We start from the raw sequence: 16928 nt of genomic DNA, 5'->3' as shown, positions 1-16928 counted from the left end.
GGCCCGAGTAACATCAAGGATAAGATAAAAATTGGATTATAACGACACAAGAGGCTGTCTGGAATGGTAATTGTTCGTCACAAAACCACAATAACGTCACAACCAAAGTCACTCAGGTTCATTGTGCTGTCATAAGGTTATCCGTTATATAATGTTATTTAACTCTAAAGATAACAACTTTTAAAAACTGAATTGCTGTTTGAATTTTTCATGTAATACGTTTATAAGCCTTCGTGGATTCCGTAAGTAATGTTATATATGACCTTAACGGCATTAGAGTGTTAAATTTTCTCTCCATATTTTATGCGGGAACGTTTCAAATTAAAGTATCGCTGGTATAATAGATATGTAGGAATAGGTGAATATGCAAATTCGACTTTTTAACTACCAGTTGAGCGAAAATAAATCCTTATCCTTATAAATCTCTTTCCAGCAGGCGTATTCGTATAATGCAAGGATGTTATAGCGAATGATTAGTCTATTTGATTCAAGAGTCTTGCTGCACATCTACACAGATGTATCAAATAAATGTATTTCTGTAACGTTGTTCATTTATTTTCAGATAATTTGCTCCTAAAAAAAAACTACAAATGTACTGACAGAAGAGTTGCAAGTTTGCTCAAAGCAAGGTCCCGAGTCCTCAACTATAAACGTTAAGTGGCGACTGTTAGTCGTACGCAAAACAAGCTATGTTCAGAGCAAACGTATGAGGTGAGGATCATGGCTCTGGCTATCTTCGTAAGCGTAACTCATTCACAATATCTCATACCGTCAAGCACCCTCTCAAAACTCGAAAGTTCGAAATTTTTGAAATGTGACAGTTTGTATATCGATAGACACGTATAAAGGACACGCTCTTTACACAGAGAAATTGCTTTTAGGAGGAATCAGTAAATTTAAAAGCCTTTGGGCGTTATTAAGGCAAGCCAACCGTCTCATCAATAAATTTGGTAAGCAATCAGCCGAACTTGGAAGATTGTAATCATTTCAAAATGCAGTAACTCCTCACATATAATTCTTTGCTTGTCTAGAGACTTTTTCTGAGCAAAGATACGTTTTATAAACAGGACAAATATCCATGTGAAACAGGGTACATTGGAATTTGTCTAAATATATCTTTGGAAAAAGTATCAATTACTGTGAAAAGTCGGTTAAATTCAACTTATTCCTAACAGTGTAAACCGTTATAATATTAATATTTCACGTCTTGTCAGCTGAGTGCGTGTGACGTCATAGTATAAGCATGATTTATAGCGGGAAGCAAACATTCTAGTTTACCTAACCTCGAGATTACCTCAGTGAATGATAAGGCTTTATTTTATTAACATCTGGTTGATTTGAAATCCCAAATTCCACTTGGTGGATAAAACCAGGGGTTTTTAACATTTTTGATGGAGCGGACACCCCAATGAAACATTTCAGAGGATCGAGGAATCTCTGTGCAGTGGTTTAATTCACTTTTATCGATTGGATTGTATAAACTATAAATATATATAAAAGCAAACGTAATACTGGCAGGACGAAGTGATCGTTGAAGTTTAGTAAGTTTAATAACAGTGGCAAACCACTTGATTATATTTAAAAATTTTAAATATTGTAATATAGACTTATAGATCCCTAGGAAAGAAACTGATTTAGAGTAGATTGTTCCTAACGACGTCTTCTCCTTACGGCCTCTGTGTTAATGTATTCGCATGCGTTGACTGCAAGAATACTGTAGCGAGGATCAAAACCGCAATACTGAGGGTTTCAAATGTTTTGAATCAAACTTCCAAAATTTTATTCTGCAACGTTTTATATGTTCGACACTAACTTAAGCCTTATCACACAAACATTTTACACCATTTTATTTTCAGGAAATAGCCATAATCTGTTCTCTAGCGGATTGACCTTGACGGTGCCAAACTTTTCAAACACTAGGCGCATTGGAAAGAAATTTGGCATAATTACCATCATATTTCGACGATCAAAAGTTCTATAATTCTGTATAGGCGCATTTAATGGGCTACATGAGCTTGCTTTGTGCGCATAAACAACCATAATGGGGCCGAATATCTAATATAGACGACAGACGTAAACGGTAATTTTAACATATTTGATCATTCTTAGGACGAGTTCTTCTGTTTTTCGAAGCATCATTTAGGTAGGGCGTTGTTAGCTGGCGACGTTAGTCACTTTGCATCGTTTGAATAAGGAAGGAAACTATGTCGTCACAACCATCACTAAACATATGTGTTACGTCACACACGATGATTAGATCAGCTGACGACAAATGTTTTTAGTTCGTCATCACCGGTAAATTTGTTTCCGCTGCTATAATCGGTCATGTTCGGACCGGAGAAACCCATACATAATGGAAGTATATATCTATGGCACAGGTATGATCAAATATGATCATAGTAACACGATTATTCGTGTAAAAAAGCCGCTAAAGACACGAATTACTGTCTAGTTTACAAGCAGAAAACACAATACCAGAGTTTACATTTAACACACTTTTATCTTTTTATACAACGATTTTCATTCGCTTTTCATATATCAAATTATGCATTAGTTTTAGAGTGGGTAAGGGTTTACCGTGTATTCGGTTATCCGATTTACGGTGTTCAATGTAATCGATATTTATAGTTTGTAAATTCGCGTTAGTTTTGCTCTTCCATTCCTATGGAAATTTTCGTATTTTAACAACGACGGTAAACCAATAAACATTGATCGGTTGAATAAAATTTTCCGAAATAATTGTTGCCATTATATTGTAGGAGTATTTGAGCTGCCATATGCAGGTTATAACTTTTAAGGCAAATAAACTATGTGCACATTATAATTTGTATAACAGAGTCGGAGTCAAAATTTCTATCAATGAGTAAATCCGGACCCGGTTGTTGTTTTTCTTGACGATAAAGCCCCGCGACGAAGATAATCAATATCCCATGTGGCGCACCGGTACGTTATTTAGGCAATTATCTGGCGCGGAGCCGGCACTTTCATCTTGTCTTAGGGAGGCAAATTCCGTGTTTATTTGTGTTTTCTTTTTATTTTTGCGTTAAAACATTCAAAACCATAACATCCTCGACCATATGATAAAATATTTAAATTTATTATTGCATCAAGTATGGCAAACACATAAACCGATGATAATTATACACAAGAGTTATTTTAGGAAGAAATGTAAGGGTCAAAGGTCACTGATAAATAATAAATGAAGGAAAATTTACTCGGAGGAATATTTGGTTTCAAGCCAGCTGACTGATTGAAAACATTTTATAGCATTAGAGCGGGGACGGTTCTTGAATATCACGGAGCCCTGTGAAAACGCTCAGTATGGCTGGAGATAGGAATAGAAATTTAAATTTTGTGATAGGAAATGAATTCGTCTTAAGTTTGGTTGCCTTTTAACTGAGTACAAAATCACGATTAAAGTAACTTCACTTTTTTACAAGTCTTGCATGTACAGAATAAACACAGTGCCTATACAATATTATCATTTATAATGTTATAATGGTTAAATTTAATAAAACACACCTAGAATTGGGGCGGGACCCCATGAAAAGCTGGGCCCACTGCGGTCACATAAGTTGCAGTGGCCTTAGTTAGGCCCTTATTTATTGAGGGGCCTATCTTGAATAAGATTTCGAATTCGGTTTCAAAAAGTGACTCCAACTACAGCTTCTAAAACCGTGTTAGAAATTAAAGATGTTTGCAAGTGAATATATTTTCAGCTAGGAAATTTGACTCCAAGTCCGAACTTAGAGAAGTCGGTTTTAAGAAATCCGAAGTCTAAATATTCGAAATCCGATATCTTGATACCGAGATAGTATGAATTAAATCTTAGTTTAAAATGATTGCCTGCGACTACAACCTGCTGGGTAACAAATCTTTGGTAACGAATACATTAGCGCTTATGCGTATGTACTTTTTAGTTAAAATATTCGATTCCGAGTCTCAACTTTTAGATTTCTGACTCTGGGAAATTTCAACTCCGGATCCGGAGACAACCGGAGATTTAAAAATATGACTCCGGATTTGACTCTAGTGATATACCAAAAATCGCCTGGTCCACAATCCTGTCCAGTATGCCTTAGTCAGTATAACAGCAAAGGACATGAATAATGTATGCCTACGACATATTGAAAGCGGGAGGAACATAGGAATAGAAAACTTTAAAATATAGCAGAAAATTACCAAATTTAACGTGTTATTTTGTCATCGATAATTTTCTGATCTGATTTTTGTTGATTGAGTTTATATTAAGGTAGAAGGAAAATTATTAGAATGTGGGTCTATAACCTAACCTGACTATTTGGGTTCTAACTTACTTTTACGTTTTTTCAATCTAATATTTTCTTAGGATATGTCAGGTCATTGAGCCACCTTCTAACTTATTCCAGCTTAACCTTAAGTTAAACAAATTTGCAGATTTAGTGGTGGCCAATAAGAGGATAACATAACATTTTCATGCTAGTTCATCAATATATACATATTTCAGGCTTGTTTTGAATTTCTTCAAAATTTGGGTAAATTCACAATATTTTTAACAGTAATATAACGCGAAGAATTTCAATCAAACGCAGGATTATGACCTCACAATTACGTAAATTGAGAAAGACGAGATGCAATTTTAGATTTTTTTTACAGACTGTTTGAATAAAAGATTGGAGTATTTTTTTTTTAAATTGAATAGTTGTGATAGATGTGGTGTCGGAGTTGATAACCGGAGTTTTTAAACCTAATACGACCCTCCGCGCCGAACGCTCTCATGGCCGAAACTATGATATTCCGGTTTAAAAAATGAAGCCGGAGTCAAAATTTTCGAACCGGAGTTTAAAGAAGTAGTCAGAGTTTATGTAAAACCGGAGTAGGAATCCGTTTGACAGGTCCTCGCGAAAGAGACTGCGCATATGCCTCTCCCCGCAAGGTACCACATCTTCACTATATACCGAATAATCAGTGTTGTATCCAAATATTCAAACGCCATAATTCATAAATGTGACGTAATAATAATCCTTGAATGCTAAAAGGAAGAATTGAATGTAACGTTGTGGCGTAACTATGGTGATGTAAAAATCATCAGATTCATAAAATATAGTTTTTTGAATAGCATTCATTTCGATTTTCTTCCAATTCTATTTTACGCGAAACGCGAGCTTAATCATTTCTTTATATTCCTTCCTCAAGAGTATAAATAGTTTTTTTCCTGAGGAAGGGCGGGCGTTAGAACACCATCGTTACGTGTCTTCATATTTGAGGAAGTGTCATTCATTGTGACGTAGACATTTCACGAAACGAATCAATGGTTCACGATTGTGATAAAATAATGCGGCCATGACTTGAAGACGACACATTTGAAGTTTAAGTTCGTGATTGATGTTCAGAGGAAGAATAGAAATTACAATAAAATGCCGTGATGGGCAGTGTGTCAAAACGTCTCCGCGCCCCCTTTTTAAAACTCTCAATACTTCTTCTTTTAAAATGCCTTGTTTTACTTCAGCGCGTTTCCATTATTTAATTTACTTACTTATTCTATCATATCACCTAAGATAAACAGACAGCGGTGCTCCAGAAGTATGCACACCAAGATGTCGCACAACCTGAATCCTAACCAGTACACGCATACTATGTTCAGATTGTGCGCCATCTTGGTGCGCATACTTCTGGAGGTCCCAATTATCTGTGGTGCGATAACAACACAGTATCAAGACTTCATTAATAATGCTTTCATGTCAAAATATTGGCCGCCAAAGCCAGAAATTGATTGAAAGCTAAAAATAGAATTCGCTTGATAATCAGAATAGGAAAATTAATCATAAAAATAAACAAAGCGCACGTGAAGGTCTCGTGGTAAAGGAGTCACGAGGACTTAATTGATATGAAATTTGATTTTTGTGGTATTTGTGTCGGTCTATATGGCAAGTTAATATCCTTCCAAGGAGAGGCAATCCGAATTACGATTTCGAACCATGATAACCCATAAAATGATTGTTTGGTAATTATTTCTCTCCGAGAATGGATATTATTAAGTAACAATGTCACGCTAGGAATGTCGACAATAATTCATTCCGAGCTAATTGTCTGACCTAACATCAGCAGACGACGCCGGTCGTCTTCTATGTTTTGTATGTTGTTACATCACAATGAAAGCACAATGCGGCGTTATGTTAAAACAATTTCAAACAAAATTTGATCACCCCCAACATAGTTTCTTTATGTTTTGCCCTTCCGTGCGAACAGATAGCGACGCCAGCTGTAAATCGATGACGCTTATGGTGAAGCTACACTGCTACAGGAATATACACTCTGGATGAGATGGTGGGCATGTATATTTTAACCTACGATGCCACATAGTAAAGTACAGTGCAAATATGACAAATTACAAAAAATCTTTTGATTTATTTTATTATTCACGTTTCATCCACGTATTTTGAACGTGTTTTCAAATAAAACATACTTTCGTCTCACTATCTGTTATTTGTATCGTATTGATAGCTAGTTATTTTTGAAGGTGGGGCGCGAGACTTGACTTGAGTTTTAAAAAGGGGGCACGGCTTAAAAAAACACTGCTTCAGACACTTGAGAATTTGGTATCTTTTTAGTAAGTCGGCTGGGATGCCCTCATTGAATAAGTTTACCCGCGTGTCATACAAACGTGCATGAAGTTAATCATTCTTGCAAATTCAAAACATGGCCCGAGACAGAGACCGGGCGACCTACCACGGAATGATCATTAATTACTTCAATAATCATCAAGTTTCGGTTACAGATTTGTTTAATACGGGACGCAGATACACCGTGCGTATGCGTACGTACACATAAGGCCCATTGCTGGGAAAATATAGGTATTTTCAGTTGCCGATCTTTAACGTTTGTCCTTTACGTTCTTTGAATTTGATGGACGAGAGTGCTCATGTCAACGCACATGTGCAGACATCAATCATGGTGACGGGCTTCAGAACGAAGTTTGCTTTTGGCAAATAGGACGAAAATTGCTGAATCAGCATTTCTTGCAAAAACTACTTTCCCAAAACTTTTAAAGTTCCATTTTGATTTAATGTTTTTGAAGCACACAAGAAGTGGTAAAAAGCAAATGATATGGTTTAGTCCGTACAGACAAATTTCCCCAAGGCAATGAATAAAAATAAAAAGGCTACAATATATATGCAACTGCATATGTTTAAATGCTTATCCATATAATGCATGGTGTGAAAAGCAAACTGTATCGTTCAGGCAGTGTCGTGCCAATGAATAAATATAGAAAGTTGCAATATGTATAAACATAGATAAATCTTTTAATCGTGAATAAGTCTGGTACCAAACACTCACTAACTCTTACTTAACATAACCAAAATAAATTCATTATTATGGCATCCAGACCTACGTGGCTTGTAATATCATTACGAACTGGCGATATCGTGCGAGCGGGGAATGAGTCATATGTAAGTAAACTGATTAACTGTGATGATCGGCCGTGTTTGGGGAGTATATAATATGATAAAATTATCCTTGGTCCATATAAGATCGATTATGAATGACAGAATATGAACTTCGCGTGAGGTTACGTTGCTTCGTCCGACGCCGAGGAAGCCGCCAGCTGGTCGTCGCTGTGGCAAAAAATATTGGGTCAAAAGTTAACCGCGAGTACGTTTCGAATTCTGAAAATTGGGAGCATAAGTGGGTAGGGGGAGTTTTGTGAGAGTCTTCAGATTTTTGATTCAAACGAAGCTTTAGACAAGGTTTGACACTGATATCAAGGTAGATAAAAATGTGAAGATAAAAAATCGAAGGTTGAAAATTTTACAAATACAGTGAAAAGTAGTGGTGTGATAATGTGATTGGGTGAATGTGGGAGTTTGTACATGGAATGGAACTCTAGATAAACCAATATTGATACAAAGAGAAAATATATTGTAGGAAAACTTGCAGAAAAATTTGGTAAACACTTGAAAAGGTTAAACGAACGCTTGGAACGGCGCCGATAAATCGTTTATTAAAATACCGAGTCTACAAATCGTTTATTAAAATGCCAAGTAAGGCCTCGGGCCATTATTTAAAAAAAAATCCAACTTGTAAGTACCCTTTGATGAAAATTTGATAAAGGCAAGGTCACGCGCAATTCCTATGAAGTTGCCAAGACTGGCCACCACTGAAATGCCAAAAGCTGAAACTAAGTAGAACTATAGCGGTGCATTCAACCAGAAATAAATGAGTCTCATTTCTGAGCAAAGTATGGCCAATACCACGTCAGTAATCGTTGGCAATCATCATATCAGTTTTTTTGACGCTTTAAATTGAGCGCTCAGCGCTTCGTAAAATTTCCTGGTATTTTTACAATTACTATCAGTAATCACTCTTCAATTAATTGAGAACTCGAGAATTCGTTTTGGGTAAGATTGTTAAACAAAAAATCCGTTTGCCTAAAAGTAGATTCCCACGAGTAATATAGAACACCGATTCACCATCGTTCCGCGCTAAAGAAAACACGATTGAAGTACGTGTCTTTGCCAGAGTGGGCAAGTCTGGACACGACAGGTCTCTATTTTTCAAATCCCCTGTCGGCCTAATTCGTGAATCATTGCGATAGCAGGTCCTGATCTGGCATGAATCGATCGTATATATACAAGCATACTTCGATATCATACTGATGAGGATATGCTACAATATAGGCATCATAGAAAACTAAAAATCGAATGCGGCTACTATTAGCCTAGAATGGCTATGCCTGATAACTAATAACACAGTAATGCGTTTGCACAATAAAGGTGTTTGTTTTGTATTGCACTGTTTATCTATTCTTGGCATTACTGTGGCCCGCGAACAATGCAAAAATAATTTTGAGGCCCGCGGAGTCGACAACCTTGGACCACCTTGAGCTAGCGGATCTGTAGGTTTCCAATAGTCTTGACTTGAGGGTCTAAAAAGCGTTTGAACTAAGAAAAATTGCTATGTATGACATAACAAAATGTTTGTTTTCACGTTGTAAAAGGTGGGGGAGAACCACAGATAAGTCCGTTATCCAATACAGCACGATTAATTAACCGTTAACCGGTGGTCAATAAGACAGATCTTTTAACGTCAATCGAAATTTGAAATTATCGGCCGCGGTAAAGAATTCGATAATTATAACTTTATTAGTCACGTGTTTGAAACCTCATAATTGCTCCAATAATGAGTATTATTGAATCATAGTATCAAAAATGTTTCTTATGCATTGACCACACTTGGCTGAAAAACTGAATTTATTTGCTCGAAAGAGGTGTGTGAAGGGTGTGGTAATTTTATCGAAGTATTGAGCAGTGACGTAGATAATTAATGACCTTTTGACCTCCAGGAATTGAAGCGATTTTAAATGAGATATAACATTTTGATAGCACGTTACAAAAATAAATGAATGCAAAAAAAATTCATTTGAATTAAATGCTATCAATACGGAATTTCTTTATGAGATGCGACGTCACATCTCTCTCGATAAGGGTCTGGAAAAGCAGTTACGCAATTTACAATTTTTGACATTTTAGTGACTGCAGGCTTTAACCATATAATTGTGTGTACTGCAATGCGTTTCCGCGAGTCCGCTCAGACGAGTACACGAAACCTTCAATTATTCTGTCCAGTCAGTGATTTTAGATTTTATAAAGTTAACTTGCCAAGCAGCTTTGGAATACACGCCCTAGAACCGCCCCTTCATTATTTTGCCTGCTGTACGGAAACATACGCAATATCGTGCACGTTGCGGCAATTCCCAAATTGCCGAATCGGTTAAATGTCGCTGCAAGCGAACGAAGTAGCGTCTCAGCTGGGAAATGAAGGACGCTTTACTATAATAAAGAAACACTAAGTGCGAGCTGTAATAGAAGAGAGAGAAAAAGAGAAAGAGTGGGGTGTTTTCCCGATCGCAGCTGGTTTGCGGTGATCAGCTGACAATACGAGAGAATGAAAACGAGAGAAAAAAGAGAAACGCAAAATCAAAACATTGGTTTGGGCATTATGTCGACATAAAGTATTTTAGGAGCCTATAAATACGAATGAAGCCAATATTATTTACCTTGATCTCTGATTCCAAAGTTTGCCAAACGTTGCACGATATTTGAATGAGTCAATAACAAACTATTGAGTTCACAGTTTCACTATGTAATCGTAATATTGATAAAATACGCCATGGCGTATATGAAAACGCGCTGGAGCTAACTGACTATCTTGGCTTGGGTTAGGTTTATAAGCCAGTGTGCATCATCTCCTTCGGGGTGTAAGAATTGGGTTGGTTGTGTTGGAACATTAAGATTCAAATTTTTCTAAATCGAATCACAACAACATCCGATGTAATTCTAGCGCATAAGCATAGGGCATAGGCATAGCTAGTCCCACAGAAACTCAATCGTTAACATCCGATCGGTGTTTGCCTGCGTAAATCCTTACTCACAGAGAAGCCATGAAACGCCTTATGGAATGATTCCGATCCTACGAAACGATAGTGGTCTCTTGCATATAAGCGGATGTTCGCACATAATCTCATTCGAAAATAAATCGTATAAAGCTTCGTATAAAATATCCTCACATCACTGTATTTATGCGAAGCGTCTGCATGAACAAAAATAATTCAAAGCGTTTCCGCATAATATGCGAATCCTAAGGGAAAATTCAACACTTTAAAGGTCATGTATGACATCACATACAGAGTCCAAATTTTCGTCCCTACCCGTATATTATAGAAATAAGGGTCGAGGACGTGATTCATGCTAGATCCTTACTTACTAACAGCTGCCTGTGCAATGGTTTAGTTGGAGCAAGAGCTTATTATAGAATATGTTAGTACGCAAAGCGATATCTGAACGTACATACTTGATAGGTCATATAACGCTATAAATGAAAGCAATATATTTGATTAACGACTTCTCAATATTGTCGCTATAATACGTGACTGAGTATCGAGTGCGATGGCGATACGTTTCGTTTGCTCAAAAACGTGATAGAACGAATTAAATAAAATAAATTAAGCGTTTTGAAATAGGTGTTGCGAATTCAAATCATTCGCCGCGTGAAATGCCGGAATACAATCGCATAAATAAACTCTCAGTCAGGTCATAATATATATGTTATATAATTGATAATTAATGGGCACGATGGCTCAGGACGTTGACTCTATTGATATATACCAGGTTAAAGACCTCGAACTCAAACTATATGCCTGACCAGAGTGGGATGGATTTGTGTGAAGACTGCAGCTATCAAATTAGGTGTATGTGTTGAATGTCATATCTTCAGCTATCATTATGTGGTTGTTTGCTCAAAACAACATTCTGAGTGAAGTCTATCCATTTACCTTTTTGTGAAAAATGGTGTTGAGCTAACTTGAAAACGCATAAGAGAATAAATAACAGAAAATAAAAGTAAAAAAGTTCTAAAAACATACCATATGACTGCTTGACTAATGGCTATGAAATGGAATGGGTTCGCTCTGCACAAGACTCTGTGCGAGCTCCCACTGATATGCAAGGAGATTTTTTGAAAGAAGCAGGTAAAATGGTCTTTAGTATGGCTAAGAACTTTTGAACCGAGAAATGGCATCTGCAAAACGTTGAATAACAACGCCCTGGAGGCAGAATAAGGCGAACGCCATCGAAACGATATCGACGAAACGATGCAATTTTGATCGCTATAATTTGAGGAAAATTACACGTTCTGGAAACTCGTTATTTTGAAAAAAATAAATCGAAAAAAAATATTAATTTAGCCAAAGGTGCGTTTGGGATATTTTCATTAATTGCTTGCTCACAGTCTTGTTTTAATCATAACCAGTATATCCGGGCCATGTCTGATCAATCTTATATGATAAAACCATAAATCTCTTGTTTATTGCGCTTATTTGTGAGCGCACAATTGGTTCTTAGAAATCAGCTGATCAACAACAATTCCAAGAATCGGTTTATTGCGTCATAAATAGGATAATTGTGCTCAAATTGCTTTAATTCTGACCGAACAAGCGATCAAATCTTTTTTTAAGCTCCGTAAATCCGGGATTATTTCATAAAATTAAATTTTGCTTATATCGTGAATTTATATTAAAAAAATATTATCGAATTAAAATATTGGAACACGAATATAATGATGCAGAATATTTGTGCCATTCCGAATATCCGAATTGAGAATTAGTTTTGTGGTGAAATTCTGGCATAATTTAGAAAACTAGAATGGTGTATTGATGTATGTATTTCTCACCTTGAAAAGTACACAAATTTATTGAAATACACCGAGCGAAGACGTTGACCTATTCAGAATATTCGAATTCCAATAACAAATAACACGATATTTAAGTAGCGCACCGCGATTCTATGCATTCTATGCCAATGATTACCACAAATATAGAGCATTCTTAACAAAAACAAATGATTTTGAATAATTACACCTTTGTGATCTTATACAACACGAACAACGTCATACAAAAAGTATTTTTTAATTGTCACGTTACATTTAGTGAGGTTTGGCCTTTTTCCAGTGCGGAGGTGCGTCGAGTCTCTTAAAATGCGGTTTATTGCCCGGATTGGACGATAATTTGACTCCGATAACCACCCACAACTTGAAATTAATTGCATAAAAGAATTCTAGTAGAATATTCGGATAAAGATAGGATATTCATGTTTAAACCGGGAGGAGGGAAGATGATGAAACGACTCAATCATATGGCGAACCACAGCGTCTCGTCTAGTTATCAGTCCTTGTCGGGTCTGGGATTAGTTAACTCGTTAATTGCTTCAGATGCATGAACGCCGTAGATTACAAATGTTTAAGCGACGCTTATTCAACCTCTTCGATCCGAGCAACGCTCTGTAGGCGAATCCATAGATATCGAACGATATGTAAGCCTCTGCTATTTTCAAAAGGACACAAATCTTCTCGTTTCGGCATCGCCAATCTAGTTTATCACACGCTGGGCGAGATGTGTACAATTAATGATAAACATATAATTGATCAAATTGCAATTACGTTTAATTAGATACTCTCTTTACGAATAGCTAATTTGAATTTTATTTGACTATTATAAAGGTCTGAACATCGCTGTAATCAGCCTGCGTTAGTTCGGATTAGTTTAATTTGGCTAAAATGATCGAAACGCGATGCCTGACGCGTTTCCTCTTAGTCATTTCCCTGTTACTTTGCATAAATCAGCTGTTGCGGTAACGCCTATCCGGTTGTTGTATTGAGTGGACATATTGATAATATATGAAATATCGGGTTGCCATTTATCAAAATTGGCTCATATTTAAAAAAAAACATCGACTTGCATTTCGATTTTTATTGCACACTTGTCTAGAGACCCTAATTGAGAACGAAAAGCCGATAGAATTATCGACACACAAAGTAATATGGTTACAAATCACCGACTGACAAAAAAATGTTGCACACCCCCTGGTATAGAAGGATATTGCAATTTTGCAAAACTTTTATACGCATATACAATATTACAATTAGAATCATTTCGCTGACACGGGCGTGTATGTACACACAATGAGTAGGAAGTTACATTTTCAAACCTATATAACCTAGTAACAATATTTGAATACTTAAATACGGCCATACTTTGGCGATGAATAAATTGCAATATTAATTTGCGATTATCGTTAGGCCTTGCATGGCGATGAATAATTAACAGGAAGTTCCGAATTCTATGTTCCCGTTTTAATAAATGGACTCAACAAAGTGAAGATAAAACCATTGGTAAAGTGCTAATCTAGCAAAAAAGCAGCTATGAAAAATTCAAAGTATCTCGATCGATGACTGATTTAAGTGTCTTGCTGGACACCAACGAAAATGTATTTTTGTAAGGGTTTTTGAACCTTCACTGTACGGCACTCTAATATAGGTTACAGGAATACATTTGTGATTATGTGCAACAGGACTCTTGAATCACTTAGAATACACATCTTTACTTTTTGGAACAGTATCCTTGCATTATATGCATACAGATCCACCAGCGTAAAATCACAGAAGAAAAAGTAGCGACAATATGAATGATATACCACACACGCTACTCAAAAGCCAATACAAAAAGCTACCAGTTCGATCATTTCACATAAATATATGCAATGGGAACACTCTATTATTGCGCATCGTCATTTTCACATCGTTTAAAACAATTATGTTCGTTCCGTAAAATTTATATACGTGATGTAACGAGTGGTGTACAAATCACCTCGCTGTTTTAGTCTGATCATATTTTGCAATATAAACGCTTTTCTATCTTCCTATTCAAGGATATGCTTAAAAATGGCTCATTTTCTACAATATAATTAGATAGAAATACAACAAGACATCGGATGACACAAAAATAAATGAGATAGAAAACATAAAGTACCCGAATTTGTGCGAATGATAAAAACAAGGGCCGAGTCAACAAGGTACTATTTGCATATTTCAGCGCGTTACAACTGGTTCTGTTTGTTTCACTCTCCATCAATAATGTAAAGTATGAATACAACCATATACTAGACCAGATAACAAAAATAACTAAAATCATGTGTACCTAAATATTGTGAATGACAACAAACGGCAAGGTGCTATTCGTACATATCTGTGCATTGAAACTGGTCCTATTTGTCTCATTGTTACCCAATATAAAGAAGCACATATACAACCATAATATTACTTAAATATAACTAAGATCGATTTCGAACAAACGCCTAGTTTCTAACATTCTTTACAAATCGATACAAAACTATTCGAAAACTGCGCATTTTTTTTTTATCAAATCAGCAAAAATTGATAAAATATTCAAAATCTCATACCTTAGTGCTTCCTCCGCAAAAACTTTCCAAAATCTCGTCAAATTCTTGCATTTGTCGCTGTGTCGTTGTGTCTTCATGTCGCTGTATCGGTTGAAACTGAAAGATATTTGTCTGTTGTGACTGAATGTAGCAGTTCGAATTCGGGTTCGGCTGGGCGTTTTGCAGGCAGGTAAGCTTCGAACCTCCTGTGGTTGATATCACATACTGCCTAGTTTGGCAGTTCGACTGTTCGAAATCCGTGTTCGGTTCGATTTTTATGGTGGCAAAGCCGTTACAGTTCGTTAGTATTGCTGGCCTTGTGTTCGACTGTGTGACGTCACAGTGCGTCGTTTCCCTTTTTATGTTTGTGACGCAGGGCGATGACGTCATAGTGTTGTTGCATGCACCGTTGGTTATTGAGGTTGGCGAGAGGAGAGCTTTGAGGGTCGGGGAGGAGATGGGAGGTACGTTTTGGGTGATTTGATCGGGAATCTCGATTTTGTTCGTTTTTGCCTTTTTCGCGGGAGATTTTTTCTTCTTGTTGATGACACTTGTCGTCTGCTGGTTTGCAATGTTTTGTGATGTCACAGTTTTATTTGCATCAGTATCGTGTTGCGTCACAACAACTATGGTGCTTTCTTTGTTATCGTCACAGTGCATCCTTGCGACTTTGCTATTGTTTTCTACTTCTTCGTTTTCCTTCTTTGACATACTTTTCGTTCGCTTCTTTGGTTTGTATTTGTAGTCAGGATGGTCTCGCATGTGCTGGAGCCGCAACCTTTCTGCTTCAATAATAAACGGGCGCTTTTTCGACTCCTCTAGCTCGCGCCATCTTTTCCCCAAATTTCTGCTGATCTCAGCATTATGCATTTTCGGCGCCTTGGAGGTGATTTTATGTCTTTCGATTTGCGACCACACCATAAAGGCGTTCAGTGGACGTTTGATGTGTCCAGGTCGCGCTGCTTCTTTTTTCTGACTGCTTGTTGAGGGGGGAGGGAGGACAATACTCGAGGGCCCCAAATTTTCCAGTTCGTCCAATATATTGGTAGGACTGGGTTTGACCTTCGACCTTTTTGGGGAGGGGTTAGCAACCACAGATTGTTGTGGGTTGGGGCAATCCTGTATCGCAGGAGGAGGAATTTGTAGTTCCTCGTCCATGCAGTCTATGCAATCTCTCGTCGGAGACGGAGAATTTACATGCAAATCCTCCGTTTTTATTGTCTGTAGTTTAGCACTACTGTGACCCATGTCTTCGATAGAAATGTCTGAATCGCTATGATATCCCTGGGATTCGGGTGAGAATGGCGATTTTGACATGGTCTTGTTTGCAAAGTGGTTTCCCGTGTATAAATCGTATGAATTATTCTGCATATTCTTTTACAAATGATTTAGCACATCGCACAGATAATATTTCCGCAGTTTTTGCCCAAATTTGGCACGTTATTTTTACAGAATATATGCAAGTTAAAAGTCTATATATGTTGCTGTAAAAATATAAAGTCAACTTTAGTAAAATATTTTGAAATTTATATAAAAATGTAAAGAAAAGTTGGTTAAGGATTCGAATAATAGAAATCAAGAAAATTTGCTCAAAGACGGTCACTCGTCCTCACTCAGAAGTAAAAAAGACTCATCTCGTATGTCAAAGTTTCGAACCGAAACTTCTACTTTTACGCTGTTCTTGAGCGAAGCTTTCAATCTATTCTGCCGAAAATTAGTGCTTTTCCTTCGGCAAAATATGAATACCCCACATCGATGTATTTTTATCTTTGATCATGATGGAAGACAACGCGATTTGTTGTCTTCAGCGATCTCTAGTAAATTATGACGTCACTGAAGCCTAATTTTTTTTCCTCGTGATGTCACAATCTTCTTTCAATGCGCGCCATATTAATATGCTACGTTCGGAAACATAAACAAACGTATGCTTATAATAATAACAAGCGGAAATCGCTGACCAGATGACTGTGTTTAAACAGTAAATAACATGAACAGACGCGAACGCAAGTAAAAGCGCTGATTATAAAGAAGGGAAATCTTTCAACGCATAGAATTCCTTTTACAGCTATCATTTTAACATCTTATAAAGTTTTTTATATTACGATTCATACGTTCACTCCGGACCAAGCCTGATATATGCATCATATACTATTCAGGAAGAAATCTTTCATCAGAATA

General features: G+C 36.8%; 1 protein-coding gene across 1 annotated transcript in view; it reads right to left on the bottom strand.

Annotated features, from left to right (window-relative positions):
- The window catches only part of LOC120345685 (uncharacterized), a 63646-nt gene extending 47412 nt beyond the window's left edge, over positions 1–16234 (bottom strand). The window contains exon 1 of the mRNA XM_039415224.2: positions 14772–16234. Within this exon, the coding sequence (XP_039271158.2) occupies positions 14772–16121 (1350 nt within the window). The 5' untranslated portion in view covers positions 16122–16234. The remainder of the gene's footprint in view (positions 1–14771) is intronic.
- Positions 16235–16928: the final 694 nt, after the last annotated feature.

The sequence above is a fragment of the Styela clava genome, chromosome 8 (assembly GCF_964204865.1).
Source record: "Styela clava chromosome 8, kaStyClav1.hap1.2, whole genome shotgun sequence".
NCBI lineage: Eukaryota > Metazoa > Chordata > Ascidiacea > Stolidobranchia > Styelidae > Styela > Styela clava.
Note: the sequence above shows the minus strand (reverse complement) of the source record. Positions and strands in the feature narration are given on the sequence as shown.